The sequence below is a fragment of the Aythya ferina genome (genome assembly GCF_964211825.1).
Source record: "Aythya ferina genome assembly, chromosome: 10".
NCBI classification, from domain to species: domain Eukaryota; kingdom Metazoa; phylum Chordata; class Aves; order Anseriformes; family Anatidae; genus Aythya; species Aythya ferina.
Window position 1 is genome coordinate 12,042,891 of NC_140306.1, and position 21,944 is coordinate 12,064,834.

The 21,944-nt window shown below is 52.2% G+C and overlaps 2 protein-coding genes across 4 annotated transcripts; both read right to left on the reverse strand.

Moving 5' to 3' along the window:
- Nucleotides 1-222: 222 nt before the first annotated feature.
- Nucleotides 223-20,049, reverse strand: COPG1 (COPI coat complex subunit gamma 1). Of its 3 annotated transcripts, XM_084531174.1 has the most exons (25): nucleotides 19,904-19,971; nucleotides 18,479-18,568; nucleotides 16,251-16,303; nucleotides 16,009-16,089; nucleotides 15,177-15,248; nucleotides 14,648-14,727; nucleotides 14,284-14,359; nucleotides 14,055-14,147; nucleotides 12,756-12,842; nucleotides 12,498-12,655; nucleotides 11,772-11,905; nucleotides 11,497-11,564; nucleotides 10,873-11,061; nucleotides 10,303-10,398; nucleotides 8,578-8,821; nucleotides 8,122-8,197; nucleotides 7,063-7,166; nucleotides 6,830-6,955; nucleotides 6,349-6,417; nucleotides 5,846-5,988; nucleotides 4,662-4,833; nucleotides 3,612-3,709; nucleotides 2,153-2,291; nucleotides 1,092-1,190; nucleotides 223-523 (listed from the first exon to the last, which is right to left on the reverse strand). In XM_084531174.1, exons 1-25 carry the CDS (start codon nucleotides 19,929-19,931, stop codon nucleotides 393-395), a joined length of 2,706 nt encoding a protein of 901 aa, XP_084387300.1. In that variant the 5' UTR covers nucleotides 19,932-19,971; the 3' UTR covers nucleotides 223-392. The 3 variants fall into 3 exon arrangements, with proteins under 3 accessions (XP_084387300.1, XP_084387302.1, XP_084387301.1); XM_084531176.1 differs by lacking the exon at nucleotides 18,479-18,568 and having other exon boundaries at nucleotides 19,904-20,049; XM_084531175.1 differs by lacking the exons at nucleotides 18,479-18,568; nucleotides 19,904-19,971 and adding an exon at nucleotides 18,764-18,867.
- A 58-nt stretch (nucleotides 20,050-20,107) lies between these two features.
- Nucleotides 20,108-21,800, reverse strand: UCN2 (urocortin 2). The gene is made up of 2 exons (XM_084531196.1): nucleotides 21,459-21,800; nucleotides 20,108-20,832 (listed from the first exon to the last, which is right to left on the reverse strand). The coding sequence occupies exons 1-2, from the start codon at nucleotides 21,459-21,461 to the stop codon at nucleotides 20,380-20,382; spliced, it is 456 nt and encodes a 151-aa protein (XP_084387322.1). The 5' UTR covers nucleotides 21,462-21,800; the 3' UTR covers nucleotides 20,108-20,379.
- Nucleotides 21,801-21,944: the final 144 nt, after the last annotated feature.

Below are 21,944 nucleotides of genomic sequence, written 5' to 3' on the forward strand. Positions count from 1 at the left end.
AGCAGGGCAGCGCTGGTGTCGCCTCCTCTGCAGCTGGCAGAGGGGTTACAGGCACCGGGAGGGGTGGTGGAAAGGGTTTGGTGGAGAAAAGGGAGGTGCAGACACGCTAGGTGTGGCAAGCACCCATAGAACCCTACAGAGCAGGGACAAAGCAGACCTTAAAAAAAAGCCTGCTTTAATATTATTTTATTTTAAAGTGCTTAATGAAAACAAAACCAGACCTTAAAAACAGCGTTATCTTTAATAGACAGAACCCTACATCCAGGTCTTAGATATAGTTAATGGGACACAAAAGCTGCTGTAGTGAACACGACCCCTATTCCGCTGGCAGAGAGGAGGAAGCATGGCCCTGCTGGAGGCTGGGAGGCAGGGGGCAGCGGAGCAGGAGGCAGTTATCCCACAGAGGCCATGATCACGTCCACAGGGAGCTCCTCTCCGCTGCGGGCAGTGACCTGCATCGTCACCGTGTCGGTCAGGACAAGGCGAGAGCGTACCAGGAGGTCATGGCCACCCCGGAACACACCTGGAAGGCAGAAGGAAGGAGTGAGTAGTCTGCAGACTGTGCTCCCCAGCACGCCAAAAGCCCCAAAATGAAGGCTGATGCTTGGTGGATGGGGCCCAGCAACTCGCCAGGGGACAAGAGGAGACCCCGAGTGGCACATTTCTCATTCACTACACTGTACCTGGGACTCTGCCCTATCAAACCTCATGATAGTTTATTTTAAACTCTAGCTGAGAAAAGAGAGGCACTCCTCCAGCAACTACCTCCAGTCACTCACCTCCAACCTCCTGCACATATTGACTTTGCAGCGCAAGGGTACTGTACTTTTCCCTTCAGCCTCACTCCAAACCAGAATGCCAGGTCACCAGGACAGCAATTTCCACCCAACACCCCCCCCACCCTAACACCCTCCCGATTCCTGTACCAGTTGCCCTGCACTTGCAGGGACAGAAACCACAGCAGGGACAAGCCTCCAACTCCTGCCCTGAGCACAACAGGTTCCACCATGAACTCCTGCTCCAATTTTCAGTCGGTTCTGCGCGACCTCCCAGGGCTGCTGCTTGAGCAGAGACCTCAGCCCACAGCTCACCTGCCAGGTACAACGTGTGGGAGTTCTTGTTGTCTGGCACTTTATCCGATCGTTCGCAGGGCTGCATCCCCAGGAACTTCACAATATTACTAACTGCCTCTGTTAGAAAAAAAGTAAGTAAAACAGATTCCATGTCATGGGTGTCTTGACAAGGACACAAAGAGAGCATCAAAAGGTGATAAAAGCCCTGATTGCATGTTGTAACTCATGTTCCTTGCCCTGAGGCATTGGCCAGGGTTGTGCTTTAAGAGGCTACCAGGAAGGCAAAAGCAACCCACACGAGCAAAAACAACAACAAAAAGCCGCCACCACCACAAGGCAGTTCTGTTATCTGATGCAGCAAAGGCACCAGTGCAACCAAAACGAGAGAATGAATGAGTCAGGAAATGGAGTGCAGCTGGCTGCACGCTTACTGCACAGCCCTGACAGCAAGCTCGCTTCTCTGGAGATGGACGCAGAAGGGAGGCAACACCTCACAGGAATGACAGGTCTTTAGGAGCAATTTGAAAAGGCCTCGGGGAGGGTACTTCAAGCCCAAGGTGCTGTGCAAGGAAACAGGACATGGCTACAGACAAAGGACACCTTTCTAAGTCATCAGAAAGACCATGTTGTTAAGGGTTTCCTCAGGAACAATAAATCTTTAATAAATGGTGAAAGAAGAGGGCTTATACCAGAAGTCTGCCTGCCAACCTTGTATCTTCTGCTTTTTGCATTTTTTTTTTTTTCTGATTCCCGAGGTCAGAGCAGCTCTTCCTTTCACAGAGGGAAAGTGGGAGCTCACAGGTTAACTGTGAGTTGTTTGGGAGGGTAGAGTGCAAGTGTTCTCTTGCCTCCCACAGTCCAGCCTGGTCTCTCTTGTTTGTTGAAGCCTGAACTACCTTGTTACCACACTAACTGCAGGCCCACACTTAACAGCTGTGGTGGAATCACTTGTGAAAGGTTTTGCCCTATTTGCCTTTCTGTGTGAGATGTAACAGGAACCAGACTGCATCTCCAGGCTGTGCCTGCTGGAGGGAGAGAGATGTTAAGAGCCCTGCTGGGGGGTTCAGGCACCACCTTACCTTCAAGGGTTTTAATAGCAGATAGAGTAAAGGTTTCCTCCTTTTCAAACTCATCACCCACTTCATCCCAAGCTGCTCCAAAGTTTGGCTTCAGAACTCGCTGGATGTGATCAGCCACTGTTACCTCGAGGTCTTCAAGCTGATGATAAGAAGAGGCTCAAGTGAAACACGCTTGTTACTCACCCTGCTCTCTCTAGAGAGACTTTTAGACTGGATTCTGTGAGATCCGGTGAATGTAGGAGGCAGCCTCCACTTCTGCTCATGAGAATGTCACAGCAAGCCCTGCCCCTTCGAGTTTGCTCAAGCAAACAGTTGGTTGAGAAACTGCTTGGCCCAGGAGAGCCACGTCATGCCATGCCAGGGTTCACAGAGCAGGTTTCCATTCTGAGCACAGCCCTCAGCCTGACAAGGAGCAAAGCACCGGGCAAACATCCAAAACAGAGGACAAAACAAAATTAAGGAACAGTTGCTGGTGCTCCCTCAGATGTACCATTTGCCCTTAAGCTTGTATTTTGCCTTTCCAGCCCGTTGTTTTGTAGCTGGTGAGATGCTGTCAGGTGCTTGCTATCACCCAACACCACGTGCCAGGTTAGCTGAACTGCTGCTGTGATGCCTATGTGAGGCACAACGAGGTTTGTTCCTCCCGAGTATGTATCTAGGAGCAGGCAGTGCCAGAACCAGCCAGACACCAGCCTGCATTCATTTCAGCAATTGCTGCTGAGTATAGTTGAAACAGATGGAAGAGTTTGCTTAAATATCACTTAAACGCCCTGGTGACTGGTGGGAAGCAGGCAGAGGGGTCACCCTCGTGTGTTCCTTTGGAAAAAACCCTCCCCGCTCCTGGGAGGACGCCGTGTCCTCAGTGATTCACTGCACAGCAGTGCCTCTAATCAGCTTCGCAGCAGTGACAGGCAACGCATAGAAAACAGCTTCTGGAGCTACCAGGACAGGCTGAGGTTGTCTCACAACATCGCTTTGTCTCTGGAGGGCGAGCACCACCCTCTGAGAGGCAGTCCCAGTTTCTGATCAAGCATAAGCCGAGCTTCTTCCTGTGTGGTAAAACAGCCAACAGAGGTGTTTACACAGCATCAGTGCTTTCATCGGTCTCAGTGCTGGGGAGAGAAAAGCCCAACCTTCCCCAGAGGAAGGGCACAGCTGGAAGTCTCTCTGTATCAGGCAAACCACTGGGCAATTAACAGTGCAACCACAGAGAGCAACCTGCGGAGAGCAAGAGACGGCCAGCAGCCCAGCTGAGACAGACAAGATCTCCAAACCCACATCTTGCTCCTTGGGACAGAAACCAGAGGCAGCGAGACCCTCCTCATCTTGTGCTTCTGTCCAGTTACATCGTTGCTTGCATGGCATGTTAGTGGGCACAGATCACAAAGTCCCTCAAAACAACTGCAGTTTCTGTGACAGGGCACGTGCCCAGCTCCTTACCACATGCCCAGCTCCTTACCACATACTCATCCTCATAGCCCTCGTCGTCCGCCTCGCCCGTGTTGGGATCGCAGTCCTTGACAGTGAACTTCATCATGCAGCTGAACGTACAGGCCACTGGAGATGGGGGAGGCAAAGGCAAAGCTCACGTTACCACCAGAGCTGTGCTCCTCTGCCACAGAATGGGGCTGGGGAGCTGGGGACAGCTGGGTTCCCTCCTCACAGCCAGCAGCACAGGCTTAGCACACGACCCAGAGAGCACTCTGACAGCTTCTTTCTCTCAAAGGTGAAGTATTTCTTTGTCACACTGATAAATACAGGCTCCTGATAGCTGTACAAGACCATAATCCTCAGATCAAGTACTATTACTGATGAACCTCAGGTTGCGTTGGGCATGTTCACTAAACACTTCCCACCAGCATCTTGCAAAGGGGCCAAGATCCTTTCATCTAGGGATCAGCTCATGCACATCGGAAACGAAACCACCTTGCACCGTAACGCAGCAGATGATGAATACCACACGGCTGGGAGAGGAAGCAGCAACTCAGCTCTGAAGACGGGCACTGCTGGATGAAGGGCAGCCACACACATCAGTGAGCAGCCTCAGCACAAACCAGCAAGAACAAAGCACAGGTAGGGCCTGGTTCGTGTTCAGTTTAAAAGAGTTCTGGCCATTTGTCTGAAATATTTTTTTCTACTCGGTGTCTGGGCGCTCAACACACTTCACAGACAGGCAGACAACCACCCGCCTCCCCACATACTAACACAAAGAACAGGAGGCTAAAGGACGTGCTAAGGTGCCCAGGAGATAACTCAGCAGATCTGAATGCTCAGCTGCCAGTTCCCACAGCCCGACTCGACAATGCCACAGCACAAGGGAACGAGAGGAGAAAGGACCTGACAGCCCTCAAACAGCGAGGAGAAGCCATGCTCAGCATCACTCAGGGCTGCACCCACACACAGGCTAAAAATACCTGGCTAGGATGCAAGGTAGAATGCGTGTGGGCGTGAGCAATACGGTGTGCTTCGTTTGGGGAATATCAGGAAAAACAGAGCACAAACTGTTTACCTGCTGTCGGATCCTCTTCAGACAGTGCCACCAGCGTGTAGCAGGTACCTGGCTGGTTGTACACCAGGCTTTTGGCAGGGACGTAGCCGATGACCTCATAGCCCTCTGTTGGCTCCATCTGCACCGTGACATTCTCCAGGATCTGATCGTTCAGGGTGTTCGTGCAGTCAAACTGAACGGGAGGGGAGAACAAAGCCAGCTTGAAGCTCTCAGCTGTAATAGCAGGCTCACTGGAGGCATAGCTGGAGCATGGTGTCAGCTTGTGAACTCCTGCCTCTATCTCAACAACCAATCTGGCTGTCAGCTGGATGCTCGTAGGGCTCACATTTCAGTTTAGTCACAGAGGAACTGGAAATATAAATGCTTTAGTGGAGAAGCTAAAAACCTTCAGGGTACTCCAGTGCTCCAGCAAAAATATATATATATATTTTATTAAAGAAAACAGCACTTACACCAGCACAAAACTATACAATGTCTGTCCTCTGCAACCCAGGCAGGAACACAAATCCAGTGAGGACAGGGGCGTATCAGCTTCTGTTTGTTTCAGTTCACCAATCAGCGTGGAACTTTCTCTCTAAATGTACTTTGTCCTTCCTCCCAGGAAGATAATTCCCAGGTTAACTCTTTGCTGTAAGGAAATATTACTACTCTCTTGCCTACATCTCCTCACATACAGCAGCAGGGTGGCACACGCAAGGCCAAGACTCACAGAAACAAGCACCTGTACTGCAAAGGCTAAAACAAAATGCAAGGGGTGGGAGCTCTCTACCACCACGTGACTTTCTCTGGTAACGTTTTCAGCCTTTCAGATATAGCAGGCTTCACTCTCCCATATCCAAAGCACATGCTTGGGACCCTCAGGAAAGAATACAGCTCCTCTTGCCAACTACTCAGTGAGAACAGCCCCACCTAGTGCCTGTCTGACTGTTGTTTTGACTGTACATGTGTGCATTGCTGAGCCAAAACTGCAAGAATTCCCTTAATTTTTTTCTGGGGCTCTGCTGCCCTGGATGAGAAACTAACAATACATTTCAGTGATATGCTTTGAACACAGATAACCCTGAGGTATTTGTTCTTTTTATTATTATTATTTGTTTGGGGCTTTTTTTTTTTTTTTTTTTCCCAAACTCATCATGAGCTTATTTCCCAATCCTCTTTTGGCACCACATGCCATAGCTACCCACCTGGAACACCATGTGGCTGACAAACGTGTGCTTGGTGCAACGAACCACATATTCTGTCTCCAGCTCCGTCAGGGCAACAGGCTCTGGGGAAGACTTGAAGAGCGGGCCCAGTCCCCGAAACTCTGGGATTGCCCCCAGTTGCTCTGGAACACAGGACACAAACCATTACCTTCCCCAACCCACTGAAAAGCGTTACAAGTTTCAAAGCCCCCAGTTAAACAGCCAGAAGCTGCTGCAGCAAGGAAGCACTCCCCAAACATCCGTAAGCATTCAATAGAGACTTCTAAAATTAAAGGCTGCCATTTGCCCACATCTACTGCAAGCTGGACAGAGTAGGACTACAAGCACCCCCACAGCCCAGGGGTCAACACCTGACTTGCAGCTGGGTGCCTGTGTCACTCCCCAAGAGGAGGTGGGAGAAGTTAGAGGGGCTAGGCAGGCTCAGCACGTAGCTATATGGTTCTCACACACAGGCGTGCAGGAGAGGCCTTGCATCAGTTTACCTTGGAATATTTCTTGCCGTGTTGCTGCCACCTTCTCTGGCTGTTTGACTACAGCAACAGGGACGTTTTCTGCAAAGGAAAACAAAAAAAAAAAAAGAAGATACAAACAAGATGTGGAGGTGAATAGTAATAAGTAACTAAACCAGAAAATAAATCAATATCTGGAGAGAGATTTGACTAAGCAAAGGAAGGGAGCTCATTTCTCATCTTGCTACGGATTAGAGATCTGTATTTAGCTTCCTAAATACCTGTGGTAATCCTCACCGGAGCTACTGCAGTTCCAGCTATTACTATTATTAGCAGCTGGACTAACTAGGAGTTGAAATGCTAACGTGGGAGCAACTAGATTTGCTGACTTTAGTCTTTACAGAAGATAAAATTCCACAAAATTTAAATAGGATGGATCTCAGCAACTCCCAGCAAGCCTGACGCAGCCTACTGACCAAGGGCTTGAGCCAGCTCTCAGGGGACTGTGCCTTACCTGCCCTCTGCTCAACAATAGGAGCTGTCGCCAAAGGAACGGACTTCAGGTCAAAGGGTTTTTCAGAGGGCTCCAGGGTGTACTGGTGCAGAGCCCTCTCCAGGCCAGGGATGGACACTGTTAAACCTGGGGACGGAAGGGACAGGTCACCAAAACCACAGCCAACACCAGCTCTCCGTGGAGTGTTAAACCAGGAAGTAAGTGCAGGCTTGTTTGAGGACTTGTTGTATTACCGTTCAGGATGTAGCCAGCATTGAGGGCTTTCTGCTTTTGCTCCAGGACGTTCAGGTAGAAGGTGGCTCTGTCTCTCACTTCGTTGTCATCATCCATCACACACCTGAGAAGAAAGCAGAAAATTTGCTTCAGCACGAGGCTGCCGAGTCCACGTGAACAAATCCAGGTGACTAAGCCACCTTCCAGGGCCAGAAAGAACAGGCTATAGAGCCAACAAGTAGCCTACTAGCAATTGTATCAGACAAGCAATCATCCATCACGCTTGGCAGTACTGAATGCAGCTGGTGATCCCACCACAGGATTCCAGGCACCCACTGCACCTCCTCAGACCCAGAGATAGAAGGGAGCAGACACGCACGTGGATGCTGACAAGCTCTCTCAAGCAAACAGGGGTGTTCACCTATGACGCTGAGAAACTCTTGAGGTACAACTCAGTGCAACTCACGGTACCCCATGCTCCTGACTCCTGGCAATAACATTAGCATAACCAATGCCATTTTTGTGAAGTAAGTGCTCATTATTTGTACGCGAGCTGGTCATGTGTCAGCTTCCCTTTTCCCTCTCCTCACCAGCCTGGAAGACCCTGGGTGCCAGGCCAACTTTTTCCCTCCCCACCAGCTGATAATATCCCAGGCACCAGGCCAGCCCTTGTTCTGGCTGTCACGGAACAAGGAAGTGTAACTGCACTTGGAACCCTGCCTGTAAAGCCAAACAGCTGAAAGTTTAAGTGAGACTTGGACTGGAACTGCTGCTGGATGGCAAAACCAGTGATCCTCCAGTGATCAGGGATGCCTCCACCCTAAGCAACTTCAAGCATATTCCAAGTCTAGATTATGATTATCTCGTGTGCCAAGAATTTAGATTTGACTTGACCTGCAGAGGGTTCAGGTGACTAGAACAAACACTAACCCATGATAACACTGATCATAAAATTCTGGGCTACTATAATCTTTATTATTTCACAGAATTCTAATTATAACTACAGCTTCATAGCACCCTCATTTTGAGCAGGATCCCTAAAGAACCTGTTTGTCCCCATAACATAGGGTGACACTCACCTTTTCAGTAACACCAAGATGCTGGGTAACATCTCCTCATTCTGGGCTCCAAATTTGGCCAGGGCACTTACAGCACCTATAGCACAAGTCGTAAAAACAGAATTAGCAAACAAGGAAATCAGCTGAAGTTTCTTCCATTTCCTGGCTGTGTTCAAATGTCACATCAGAGACGCTAGCCCCAGTATAAAGCATTACTGTAATGAGAGAGGCAGATGTGTTACAGCGAAGTGCTGGCAAATCTCCTCTGTCTAGTTCCATGGAGTCACTACATCCCCCCCTCCATTTCTCAGCTGCCCGCCAACTCTTCCATCAATATTACTGCAGGGTCTTTGCTGTGTAAAAATATCCACTCAGAACCACAGCAAACCACAACTGTCAAAAGCAGAGGTGTTCACGCACTGTATTTCCTTGACAATCTGTCACAGGCCAGACAGCTTTTCCAGGTCTGTCTCTTACCTGCCCGGACTTCTTCATGCTCCAGGACAACCCTGTTGTAGATAAAGCGAATGTATTTGGAGGGGTTATTGGTTTTGGGCCCTTCCTGGCCCAAGAGGTGGAGGATACGAGTAGCCAGCACGGTGAATTCGCAGTCCTCGATGAATTCGCAGAGGTGAGACAGGCCTGTCTCTTTGCTCTCCGAGTTCTCCTCAATAATGCTGATGATGCAGTCCACAATGGCTCGCTTGTACTCAAAGCCACCCTAGGGAGCAAAGGGAACGGCTCAGCTGGAAAGCTCAAAGCACGTTAGACACTCTGAATTAGCCAGGCAGGAAGAAAATCCCTTTGAAAAGGTCACTCACACCCAGCGCTTTTAATCTGTGTTTGAAAGGAGCAGGGCAGTAATGCTGCCCACCTCTTCTGACCCTCTTTAGTCCCAGAGGACCAGCTAATATTCAAGCTCGCCTGCCAGCATCCTTCAGAATGGCTGCAGTTAAGAAAAAAACAGATCGTAGAGAGGGAAACGGAATCCATCAGCCTGAAGGGTTTATGTCTCCTTCAAAATTCTCTGCTGCTAGAATTAGCACATAAAAAACAGCCATGTGGGAGGAGGAGAAAAATTCAACCCTCTCCCCTTTAGCACCAGACATCTGAGGATGAATCACAAGAGAAATATATTAAGGATCGTATCTGCCACAGCAGGACCCAGCAAATGGCCCTATTAGTGTGGGAAGACAGGCAATCAATACCTCCCCAGGCACACCCTATAACCTGACATGCCAGTAATGCTCAGTTATCTTCAGACGTTATTTACTAGCGTCCTCGATACACACCACGGGATTAAACTGCACGTTATCCTCTGCCAATTACATGCACAGTTCTAGGCATTTGGGGGATCTTTCTGTAGCTACTTTAGATTTAAAAAAAAAAAGTAAAACAGAGTGGTTTGAACTACAAAACCACATTCGAAATGATGCCATCCACCCACAGAAAATCTGGGAAAGTAGAACAGTCCATTTTTCGCAGGAGCAGAGAGAGGGGCTCTGGTTTGTTCCCAAACAAGAGGCTGTAATTGGTAGGTGACGTCAGAGCAAGCAGCAGTGCCGGCTGCGTTGCTGGTGTGTTAGCTCATTTAGAAATTCAGCAAACCTCTGTAAAGCTGTCCTTCTGCAACTGTCTGACTGAATGCAGAGAATGGTTATAGGTACTCGTGATCCCTTCACTGTCACAGCTCAGAGAACAGAACAAAAGCGGTCCTGTGTCATCAATAAATAAGTTGTTACATAATCTTTTGGGACAAGGCAAAACTTCTTGGAATTTGCTGTCAAAGTATTAAAGAAGGCTGGTTCAAATGTGAAACACGCATGGGCTGCCAGCACATCTACTGTTGCCTGCGTTTGCTTTGAGTTTGTTAACTCCCAGAAAAATTGAAGAATGGGAACCACATTGAAAATATGCCAGGATGTGCACGCTGTCATGCATAGCTGGTCATTTCTGTCAGACTGCAAGCCTTTTAGGACAGGTAGAGAATCTTACTGCACAGCATTACCAGTAAAGACTTCACTCTCACAGAGGCCACCGTGCAGTCCTGCAGTTTATGTATATTCCTGATATCCTCACTGTTAATAAAAAGCTTCTGTCTGACAAATCCTAAACCGTATTTGCATTATTACACATTTGGAGTCCTCCCTAGATCTCTGACAATACAAAAAAGAAGCATAAAGCAGTTGCTTGCAAACTTACCTCTTCCCGAAGCATAGTGAAAAGAAAGTTCATGAGGACAGCGTGTTTGCGAGGGTACTTCTGACACAGCGCGTTGATGGCCTGCACTACTACAACCTAGAGGAAAGAGGGGCAGGTCAAAAAGAGGACTGTCAAGCTGGGCAGAAGAAAAAAAAAAAAAAAGGTTGAATTTTGTCAATTTGGTGCTGGTCCCTGGCCTGGAAGCTACAATTTTGTCTTTAGTTATCCAATAAAGGCAGTTCCAGGAGGATATAAACTTAGGAATTAGACAAGAAGATTGATCTTTAATGTGCTGGTCAGCCCCTAGCAAAAGCCCATGTCCACTGGGGGGCAAGAAAGAAAGATTTAATACTCAAAGTGCTCCTTCCCAGACTTTGGAGCTGGGTACTGTATGACTGAGGCCTGGCTTGGGCTCATAGCCTCAGATTCTTTCTCTTCCCAGCAAAAACGCTGCAGCCCAGGTGCTGGAAGGGGCTCCATCCAAGGTTCCAGAGAGCACGCACAAACATGGACAGAGACCAAGGGTTTTCTTCAGCAACCTGTGTACCACCACCTCACACACATCCTTACTTTGAACTCATCAGAGATTTCCGACATGAAAGAGGAGATCTGCTTCATGAGCCGGTCAATGCTGCTCTCGCTGCCGGTTTTCAGCAGCGTGGTGATGGCCAGGGTGGCGATGCTGCGGTTGGAGTCTGTCACGAGGTTCTCCAGGTCCAAGTTACAGGCAGTCACAGCGGACGGGTGTTTCATGGCCACCTGGAGAGGAAGGGGAAAAGTGGAAGGTCACTGTATGCATGCAAAAAGCCCAGCTAGCTAAAAACACAACCCTGGTCAAGGGAAAAGCTGAAGCAAAGACTGTCAGGGAGCAATCCAGTTAGCATCAAGGTTTGATCTATGTTTTTATAAGGAGCTCCTTCACCCCAGAAAGCTCAGAAGGGTCAGGAATAACACACAAGACCAGTGACACACTCTCACAGATTTGTGAGCAGGATCCCTTTTGCCTTTTTTCCTTCTGTAAAGCTCTCCTTGAGGCTTTATTCCACACATAAGCTATGACATGTAAGGCTGTATCCCAGAGTAGAAGTTATTTACACAAAATCATTGCCCAATCTGACCTCCTTTCTCTTTTAAAGTCTGCACCTCCCTCTGCGTGAGGAAATGATTACAGCTCCCAAGAGACTCAGCTCCTACCTTGTTGAGGGTACGGACGGCTGCATATCTCAGCGCTGCCTTCGGGGAGCTGCAGAACAGCTGCAAAACTGCGAGGTGGGGAAACCAACAAAGGCAGACATTTAGACAACCTACAATGGGAAGCATTTCCTACCTAAAGCATGAGATTAAATGAAGAGACTGAAGATAACTAGAAGCATGCTTAAGAAGCAGCCCTCAATTTACCCAGGGTAATCAGCAGGCTTCACCACACCAGCCCGTAACTCCCTCACTACTGCTGCAAGCACTGCATTTACCTGAGACAGCCGGTGCCAGCTCCTTGGCAGTGCAGTTGGGCAGGTTAACGATGGCAGAAGCAGCTTCGTAGACCACCATCTCGTGCTTGTTTCTTAGGCAGCTCTCGATGAAGTCGAACAGGGGGCTATCGCGGCTGAGGGACAAAAAACACAAGAATGAATTAAAACAAGAATGCTAACAGAAATAAAGAGTTCAGCAGCAGAATTGGATGGGTCCCATTGCCTCTGGGAAGGTAAGAACAGCCATAAACTGCGTCTTCTTTTTTTGCAGTAGTAATTACACTGTACTTCCAGCATGTTTGGCTGCCACCTGAGACAACAGCCTTTGCTTTACAGGCTAACAGGAATCTCCCCTAACTCTTATTCAGAGCTCCAAAGATCTTATCCACCAGGAAGCCCCAGCTAGCACACATGCTAGCCAAAGAGTTACAGAAGACAAAATGAAAGAGATTATCTCGATAAAGAACAGATACACAAAGCAGGAAAGAGAAACAAGAATTTGATGGGCAAGCACATACACAGACAAGACTTGCAGAAGTGATCCCATAACATGAAAGCACCCTGGCATTTATTCTGCTGCCTTTCAACCATCAATAACTTAGAAGTCGTACACTGCTCTTCAACGACAGAAATAATCGCTCTCATCAGATGAAAAGTTAGCCCGCAAGAGGAGATGGAAGCAGGACCTGAGGAAATTCTTCCAGCCGGGCAAAAGAGCCCCCTCACCTGCCAGCCTCCTCCTCCAGCAGCTTGCTGGCTACTCGGATCATCATGCAGTAGGCAAATGGCGACTTGAGGCCGTGGCGGGTGAACTTGCTGAGCATCTTGTTGACTGCCAGGCGATCGTTCTTCCGCACGTGGTAGAGCAAGCCCAGAGCATGATACTGTGCAGGGAAACAGAGTGTCACCGACCCACCTTGGGCTCTTCACCCCCCTCTGCAGCCTGGAGATGGCTGGCTGAGCACCAGCAGGTGGGTTTCCTACCTGCACCATGATGTTGTCACTGGAAGCTGCCTCTTGAGCCTCGTTCACCCAGCGCTTCACCACATCGTAACTGGTCTTCAGCAGGTGCTGGGTAGAGACAAAGGCACAGACAGCCCATGAGAGAAGGATGGAGGAAGCTTTGGGAATTACAGCTCGTATTAGGAAGAAGCCAGCCTTCCCCATGAGGGCGCTGGAGGCAGCAACTTATAAAAGAGCAGAGGACTCGGATGCAGAGACCTGCCCATGTCGGCTGTGCTGTCAAGAGGTTAAACACCTCCCACAAAGCCAGCACCAGTTCCTCACTTCACAAAGGGAGGGAACAGCAACAATTAAACCCCATCCTGCAGAAACACTCTTGTATTGTATGAAAAGAAAGAGCTGAACTAGAAATAATGCTGTGAAATTGCACCGTGCTTAGAGTTGGAGTGGCCACGTACCACAAAGACACACAAACCCCTCCAGTCTTGCCTGCAGAGCTTTCATCTCCTAACAAGAACTCAACAGACCAAAGCTCCTCAGGGTACATTTAGCACCTTCGTTAACAGGAAGAAGAGCGTGTGTGCTATCATGAGTGTTGGACCACCAGCATTTTTGCCACGGTGCCTACACAAATATCATGCAGCCCCCACAATTCTGCAATAGTCAGGGAGAGCTTCCCTATCCAGGTTACTACCACAGAAATGCCACTGGATTCTCACCCACATCCCATTTTAAACCTTGAAGTTCCTAAATCTGCAGGCTGGTGTTAAATAGGACACTTGGGAGCATCACAGAGACATCTGCGCTCATAAGCTGGTCATTAATTCTCCTCTCAAAGATGCACCCAGCCACAAATCTACTTAATTAACTGGAGCAATCCAAAGGCTTGTGGCCACGGTATTGCTTTTAATAAGTGCAGTGTGGGTAGCCCTTGGGCAAGCTTCCCCCCCTGCACATTTTGGTCCAGACAGCAGCCACCCTGCCTGCTGCTTTGTGCAGCGTGTGCATGCAGCACTTCTCATCCTCTGTACCAACACACCGACAGCCTGGGCTGCCAGGAGGCACTGCCAGCCAAACTGGTGGCAATTTTTCTCCCTGAAGACAGAGAGAAAGGGTGGGCTGTTTTCTAATGGAGCACTAAGTCTTTGGGATTAAATTACTCTGACACTGAATTGTATTGCACTGCATAAAAGTAGTTTTCTTTCCTCTCCTCTTTTTCTCCCTCATGTATCCTCTACTAAAGGACAGCTCCCATGTGAAACTCCCAAGATTTCCAGTCACACAGCTTCCCAGTTAGACTGTCCCTGAGGCAGCACCTACCAGGGAGGACACCAGAGCAGAGCTGGATACGCTTGGCACTTTGTCAACAATCGCCTGCTTCATGTAACGCTCGATGGCCTGCAACATGGTGCTCTGCAGGGAGAAGGGAACAACAGCTGGTACAGAAAAGCTGTCAGGAGTGCGAAAGAGGAGACGCAAAGGCATGGGAAGCAGGGTGAAAGGTGGGGTGAAGGGCTTGGGGCAGCCCCAAAAGAGAAGCTGCACTTACATCGGTGATTTGACAGAGCGCTCTCACTGCAGGGCCTCGGTAATTGTCGTCCTTCCCAGTCATGTCTTTGGTTAAGCTGGAGGGAAACGGGAAGCTCTCAGTGCTGCACTCCTGAACCAGCATTACTAACACTGAACAATGAACTCAGCTGCCCACCCAAGTAAAAGCACCACAAGCACATTTCAAACACATCACCAGGAGTTCAGTGTCTATTTTAACAGCCTCTTTTAAAGGAGATTTGCTTCCTCACCAAGAGCATTCATTGTCTTCACACTGCTTGCAGACTACAGTTTTCTCCAAGAGGCTCGAAGGGCATTACTGGAGGACGCATGAATGCAAGAGTGGGAAAACCAAAGTGACTGACCTGCTAGTAACAATGATCACATCTTCTGCAATAGAAGACATCTCTTTGATAGTCAGGTAACACATCCTGCGAAGAGTTGGCTAGCAAGGAGAGAGGGAAGACACATCAGTTGAGGGGATCCCAGGCAGAAGGGATCTGTTTTTTCCTACTTCCATGACTTTGTCACAAAGATCAATATGATGCTTTCAGAAAGCCACAGTGCCCGAGCAAAAAAAAGGTGTACAAAAGTCATATTCATTAACAAAACATCCCTTCCTCTTCTAAACCCTTCAGCCTTGGTGCAAAGTGACAGGGCTCTTCTCTGTTCCTGAGGGAATACTTGAGTTAAGCTGCTACAAGGGAAGGGCTACAAAGCTGACCTGTTTCTAAACTTCCATCCTATTCTTCTCACTCAGATCATGTAGGGGAAAATGTATCCAAGCAGGATGGATAAATTGATTCCATAAAAAGACACCTCAAGGCTGAAAAAGACACTGTTGACAACTTGTCCCACCAGATAAAGACAGCAGAACTCGGCAAGCAGACTTACATCATTGGACTGAAACAGCTTTGTCATGGCAAAGAAGGACTCGGTGGCTTCCATGACACCAAGGTGCTCCCCCTAGAAGATGTTTGGAAGAAGGAAGGAAGGAAATCTCAGTTACCACAACCAGAGTCAGGCCTGCAACAGGTACAAGGCTCAGCCTCACATGCATAAGAACAGGCACAATGTGGCTGGAAACCACAAGGTCTCTCCCTTGCCAGCATACTTCATCAGAGTAACACGCTGCCTGAGAAATCCTCCAGCCATGGCTGAAATCGGCTTAGTTGTTGATCCAGATGACAGCACGCTTTATTACGTTACCAAAAAAATGGCTTGTGACAATACAGCTTCGTTACAGGGGAGAAATGGGTTGGATTTCCACAGCTTATGTAAGGCAAGCTTATGTCATACTCCCCATAGGCACCACAGCTCGTCGGAGCCAGCTGCAGTTACTACATACAAGATGCAGAGGCCCTGGGGCAGGGAAACCCCACAAGACCAGTAAATGCCTTTACAAAGCTGATCCTTACAGCACACAGATTTTAAGTCCTGAAGGCTAAGAACTGGGTTCAAAACCACCCTTGGCACCGCAGAGTTGTAAGCTAACAGCTCCCAAGGAATCATAAATCATAAGTATCAGCCTCCTTATATTTCCTCATTCCTGCCCTCTATAGCCCACAGAATTTTTTAGACAACAGGAAAGCAAGCAGGAGCTTGGCAGCACAGCAACTGTGCTTACTAAAATTTTGTACTGGCTATGCATTAGAAATATTCAGAAAAGTTTAGAGAGAACCTAACAATCAAAAGTGCTTGTCAGCTCATTTTTTTTCTCCCTTACCTGGTTTATGAGATACAGGATCTTGGTGAGGATGTGAGCACATTTTCGTGGGTTTATGGGAGTCTCGTTAAACACCCGTGCCTGGAAACAAAGCACAGACAAGGATGCTGATACCAACACTCCCCTAAAAAAAATGCAACAAACTCCCACTTCCCTGCTAAAGTTCTGCAGTGAGGTCCTCAATAAGAGGGAGAGACTCTACCCAGAAAGGGTGACACAAAGGAGAGCTTTTAAGGGTTTACCTCTTGCAAGACTGCACTCTTCTCCAGGTGCTGGAACGGATTGGAGCCCCCACCTGCAAAATAAAGATAACAAGAGTCTTTACAGGAACAGCGCTATGGGAAGGTGACTTTCTAAACACGCCTGTAGTTTAATAATAGGCAGAGCATTTGGGGGTAATTTTTGCATGAACACCAAGCAATCAGCGCTCCCTCTTTTAAGCAGCATCGATGGAATGACTTTAGAGCAATCAGGGAAGGCAGAGCAGACAGGACAATCTCTGATTTGTCACCCCAAGGAGTCACCAGCCATGAGCTGAGGTAGGCTGACAGGCTGCAAAGCAACTGTGCTCCCCCACTGCCCCCAAAGACACATTTCTAACTGCAGGGCTGGGATCTTGTGCCAGTTCGAGCACCACTAAGGCCGGCCTAGAAACAAAAGCTCAGAGAGTCGCAGACAAGAGGAGACACCGCTTGCCAGGCTGGCGAGTCAGGAGCGCTTTACCCCTGCTATAAAGCGATCAGGAATCCACCAGTAATGCATTCTTTGTCACTAATTAAGAGAACAAGACAGCAGACGAGAGAGCCTGGACACAGAATAACTTCCATTGTCCCACTTAATAGAATAAATTATATTAAATAATGAAAAAAACTCACCAATTAAGGACGAAATAATCAGCGGGAAAAGCACTATTATTCTGCATGGGCCCTATTAACTCGCCTCCTCCGAAGCACCCGCGAGCTGCAGCTTCTCAAAAGCTGCCAGTTATTGATGACCAGGTTTTAATTAGTACCTATGCTCAGCCTGACCTGGGACAACGCCGAGCCACTTGCAGTGCTGCTCCTCCACCTCACAAGCCTGATCGGGAGAGCTCAGCCGCAGGTCCAGCTCCGGTCTGACCTGTGCTTGAAGCATCACGCGCTGCTGCCAGGAGCCTTTGCAAAACTCTTACATTTAAAAGGCAAATGCATCTGCACCCTGGCTCCTTTCAGGTTCAGGAACTGCCCTCCTCTGGCTCAGAATGAAATTTGCTAGTGCAGCAGGCGGCTGAACAAAGCATGGGCACTTAGGTGGCATTGGGAAGAGAAGAAAACGAGGGGAAAGCACAAAAACAACGTTTCTAGTACCAGTTTCTTAGATACTTGAAGAAAATAGTTGGAAAAAACCTTCCTAGCAGCCCAATATGTCTACAGTCTTGAATCTGCCATCAGCAGAGTATCACCTCTGCAAGTCTCATAGCACTGAGCATCTTGAAATACACTGCACACCATGCCTTGGTCTTCACAGCGTGCTGCGTCAAAGCGCTCTTCTGATCAGAGGAGAAACAGAGACAGTGAAGGCAGTCTCCAGAAAGCTCCCAACATTGATGACTAACAACAATTCGTACTGATTTGCAGAGAAATAAGCACTGACCAAGTGCTCTTACAGCAGCTACATGCCCACAATAACATCTCCAAGCGCATTTCTGAGAGCTGATGGAAGCAGCTCATCCAGAGCTACCTAAATCATCTGTGAAGGGCAGAGGAACAGGACCCAAGCAAGCAGACGCTCGTCTCAACTACCAGACTGTCCTGTTAGCCATCCCATGGAACAGACAAGAAATAGGCAAGGGCTATGAATTTAGGGATGATACACTCCAGGCAAGACCAGGAATGACAAGGGACACAGAGAGGACACAGCAGACAGTGCAGCAGGTGCTGAGTGCCCTCATTCCGCACAGAAACAAGGGCTCAGAATGACACAGTGGTGAAGAAGAAGCCTTGGGAAGCGTGCAAGGAAGGAAGGCAGAAAGGAGAGAGAGCTCTGTGAGCTTTTGGTACGAACACAACCAACACGACACCACGCTACGAGGAAGTAACCAGGGCTGGGGGAGGCACAGGCAGCACCTGGAGACCTGGGGTGGGTGCAAAGGGGGCACAACCCCAAAAATCCCCCAGGAGGGGCCCCTCACTGAGCTTATGAGAGATCGAGGGAGGCTGTGGGTGAGGGTAGAGGAGGCTCGGTGGGTGACGGGGTGATGCCGGGGGGGTCTGTGCAGCCCTACCGATCCCGTTATCATCGCACCGTGAACCGAGAAGCGAGCAGAGCAGCGGGGACACAACCCCGGGACAACCGGGGGAGGGCCGGAGGGCTGCGAGGAGCAAACCGGGGGGTCCCCCCCCCCCACCACAGCCACCACAACCACCACCGGGCCCCACCACCACCACCCCGGGGTGACCCCACCGCCCACCCCCCCCGGCCCCTCCGTTACCCTCCGCGCCCGCCGCCCGGCCCCGGTGCCCGGTGACCCCCGGGGAGCGGCCTGCAGGCTCCGGACAGGCGGCGGGCCCCAGGGCGGCCTCTGCGAGGGGTGAGGGGGGGGCGGTGAGGGAGGGGGGCGCCGGGACTCGCCTCACGGAGCCCACCCCCCCCCCCCGCGCACCGGCACCGGGATAGGCACCGGGATAGGCACCGGGATAGACCCCGGGACAGGCACCGGGAACGGCACCGGGAACGGCACCGGGGCGTCCCCTCGCGCTCCCCGCCGCCCCCTCACCCGATTCCTCGTCCTTTTTGTCGAATTTCTTCAGCATGGCGCCGCCCGCCGCGCCCCCGGCCCGCTCCCGGTGCCGCTCCCGGTGCCCGTCCCGCTGCCCGCCCCTCCCCTTCCTGCCAGCTTGTCCCGGCCGCCGTCACTCGCCGCACTGCGCAGGCGCGGCCCGGCCCCCGCCCGACGTGGCTGCTCGGTCCCGGGAGGGGCGGGGCGATGGGGGAGTGATTGGCGTGAAAGGGGGGCGGGACAAGGAGGGGAGGGGGAGGTGTGATTGGTGGGGAGGGGGAAAGGGGCGGGGCTTGGGGTACTGGGGTGGGGATGGGGGGAGGCGGGACTGGGATGGGGGCAATGGGGTGGGGGGGGACTGGAGGGAATTGGGATGGAGGAGGGCATACTGGGATGAATGGGGGCATACTGGGATGAAGGCATACTGGGATGGAGGGGACATACTAGGATGAAGGGGGGCATACTGGGATAGAGGGGACATACTGGGATGGAGGGGGGCATACTGGGATGGAGGGGGGCATACTGGGATGCGGGCACTGGGATTCAGGGGGACATACTGGGATGGAGGCATACTGGGCTGCAGGGGAGCATACTGGGATGCAGGAGGGTATACTGGGGTGGACGGGGGCATACTGGGATGGAGGGGACACACCAGGATGGGGGGCGCTGGGATGGAGGGGGGCACTGGGACGTGTATGGGACACATGGTGGCTCTGGGGGCACTGGGATGGAGGGGCACCCCGGGACTGGGGGCATACTGGGATGGGCAGGGGGCATACTGGGGCTGCGGGATGCACTGGGAGCAGGGCACAGCGGGGCTGGGGAGGGCACTGGGAGACACCGGGACTGGGGGGGGGGCATATAGAGGAGAGACCGCATGGGGGCGATGCCGGGACTGGGAGCACTGGGATGGGGGCAGCAGGGACAGCGGGGCGGGGGCACCAGCGCCGAGCCCCCATGGATGCAGCCCTATCACCGGGATGTCCCCCCCATGCCCACCACCACTCCCCATCCCCGGCTTCCCAAGCACCGTGCGGGGCCACGCTCACCTCCCCGTCCCCAAAAACCCACCCGGGGGCCACACCGGGACCTCCCCGTCCCCAAATCCTGCCCCCCACACCACCGGGCCCCGCTCACCGTGGGCCAGGTACTCCTCGAAGAGCATGGCCGCGTCCGCCGCCAGCTCCAGCGGCCCTACAAGGCCTTCCCCCGGCCACGGCCCCGGCCCCGTTGCGAGCCCCGTGGCCCTGTACTTTGCACGGGGCGGCCGCCCGCGGCCCGGCTTATCTGGGCTCCGCCGAGGCAGGGCGGCGCTCCTGCCACCTTCATCACACGCTCGGGGATGTTTGGGGTGGATTTTATGGGATGGAAAAGGGCGTACGGACAGGAGGGACATAGGGAATCCGCGTGGCCACGCCGCGCCTGTGTCCTTTTGGGGCGCCCCAGCGGCGGTGGCGCAGGGACAATGAGGCCACCTCGCCCAGCGTGGTGTCACCCCAGCTGCTCCTTTCCCCGATTTTGGGGTCAGTAGCGCTCCCCCACGTCCTGTTGATGAGTTTGCTTTGAGGTCGGGGCTGGGGACGGCTGCGGGTGCCCTCAGGGAGGCCGTGCCGTCACCTCCTGCGCCCGATGCGGGCCATCAGCTCGGCGTTGGCGGCCGCCTTGGCTTGCAGCTCCTTCTCCCGGGCCAGGTCGAGGAGGATCTTTAGGATGTGGGTGGAGACGTCGAGGGACAGGGCCACCTTTTTGGCCCCGCTGCTCTTTTTCGCCGCCGCCTGCCCGCCGGCCCCGGGGCTCGCCAGCCAGGGCAAGGTTTTTCTCAGCGATTCCTCCAGCAGCAGGGTGGCTTGGTCCAGCTCCGAGCTTTCCACGGCGTTGTGCTCGCTTCTTTTGGGGAGACCCTGCAGCAGCCCCTTGCTATCCCACACGGCCGCCTCGCCCCCAGCCCAGGGGAAGGGTTCGGGGGCTTCTGGCACCGCTGGATCCCACGGGAGGCTCAGCCCCTGCCCTGTGCCCACCCAGGGCAGCAGCAGGACGGGCAGCAGCACCCCGCGGCACAGCACAGCCTGCGGGGAGCACAGAACCCGCGTTCAGCATCACCCCCAGGACTTTTCCCTGTCCCTATCCCCATCCCGATGCCCGCTGTCCCCTCCCTTTCCCCTCTCTCAACCCTTTTCCACCTGGCGGCGTCTCCTCCCGCAGCCGCTCCCCGTCCCACAGCACCTGCCCTTTGGCCGGGGACGCGTGACGTGGGCCGTGGGGCTCACGCCACCGCCACCTCCTCGCCTGCTGTCCCCAGTGGGTGCCACCCCCCTTGCCAGGGGGGGTGCCCGGCTCTCTGGGGCAGAAGCTGCCGGATGGGACATGAGGTAATTTGGGCTAAATTAAGCAGCGGGGTGACGAGGGCGCCAGCGCGGCCACGTGCGCCGCATCCTCAGCATCCTCCTCCGCCCGGGACCCCGCGCTCCTCCCGGGGCTGGATAGATTAAAAAAACAAAAAATCTGGGAAGAGGACAACAAAAAGCATCCAGCCTCCTGCAGCTCATCTCCTGGGTGAAAGCCTTTGGAAAACACCGGAGCCGGCAGCTGGATTATCTGGAAAGAAGGGTGGCGAAAAGCATCCAAGCCCCCCCCGTGACCCGTTTCCCAGGTAAATCCCCCCGAAAGCAGCAGCGCGGGGGTGCAGCCTCACCATTTCCAGCGGCTCCTCGTCCCCCCCCTGAAGGCTCTCGGGGTGCAGGGGTGGCAGCTGGGGGTTTGCCCCGGTCCCCGCCGAGCCCTGGCTCTTATCCTGCCCCAGCTCCACCTCCCGCCCCCCCCGGCGGGGGATGTTATGAAGACATTTTGCCTAATCACAGATGAAATCACCCCGGACCGGGGGTGGGCGGTTGCCCCCCTCCTTGCACCGCGAGGGCTGGGTTTGGAGGGGATTCCAGGGGCTTGGTGCGGTGTGGGCACGACGAGCTCACGTTGGCCACGCCAGGGGATGTTTCTCCATCGACCCGAGCCCTCCCGTGGGCTGAGCCCGATGTCGGAGGGAGGCTCCGGGAGCACCCAAGGGTGCTGAGGCTGTGGCACGGAGCCAGCGCGGCGGAGCTGCCCGCCCAGGGCTCTCCCCCTGCGCCGTACCCACAGCCTGGCAGAGAGAGGAAATAACGGGGGCTCTGTTCCTTCTCCA

Coding starts and splice junctions, on each gene's coding strand:
- COPG1 (XM_084531174.1), bottom strand. CDS start 19,931: ATGCTCTTCGAGGAGTACCTGGCCCACG. Junction 14,728..15,176: donor AGCTGTTTCAGTCCAATGAT/GTAAGTCTGCTT, acceptor TCTCCTTGCTAG/CCAACTCTTCGCAGGATGTG. Junction 5,989..6,348: donor ACGGCAAGAAATATTCCAAG/GTAAACTGATGC, acceptor CCTGTGTTCCAG/AGCAACTGGGGGCAATCCCA.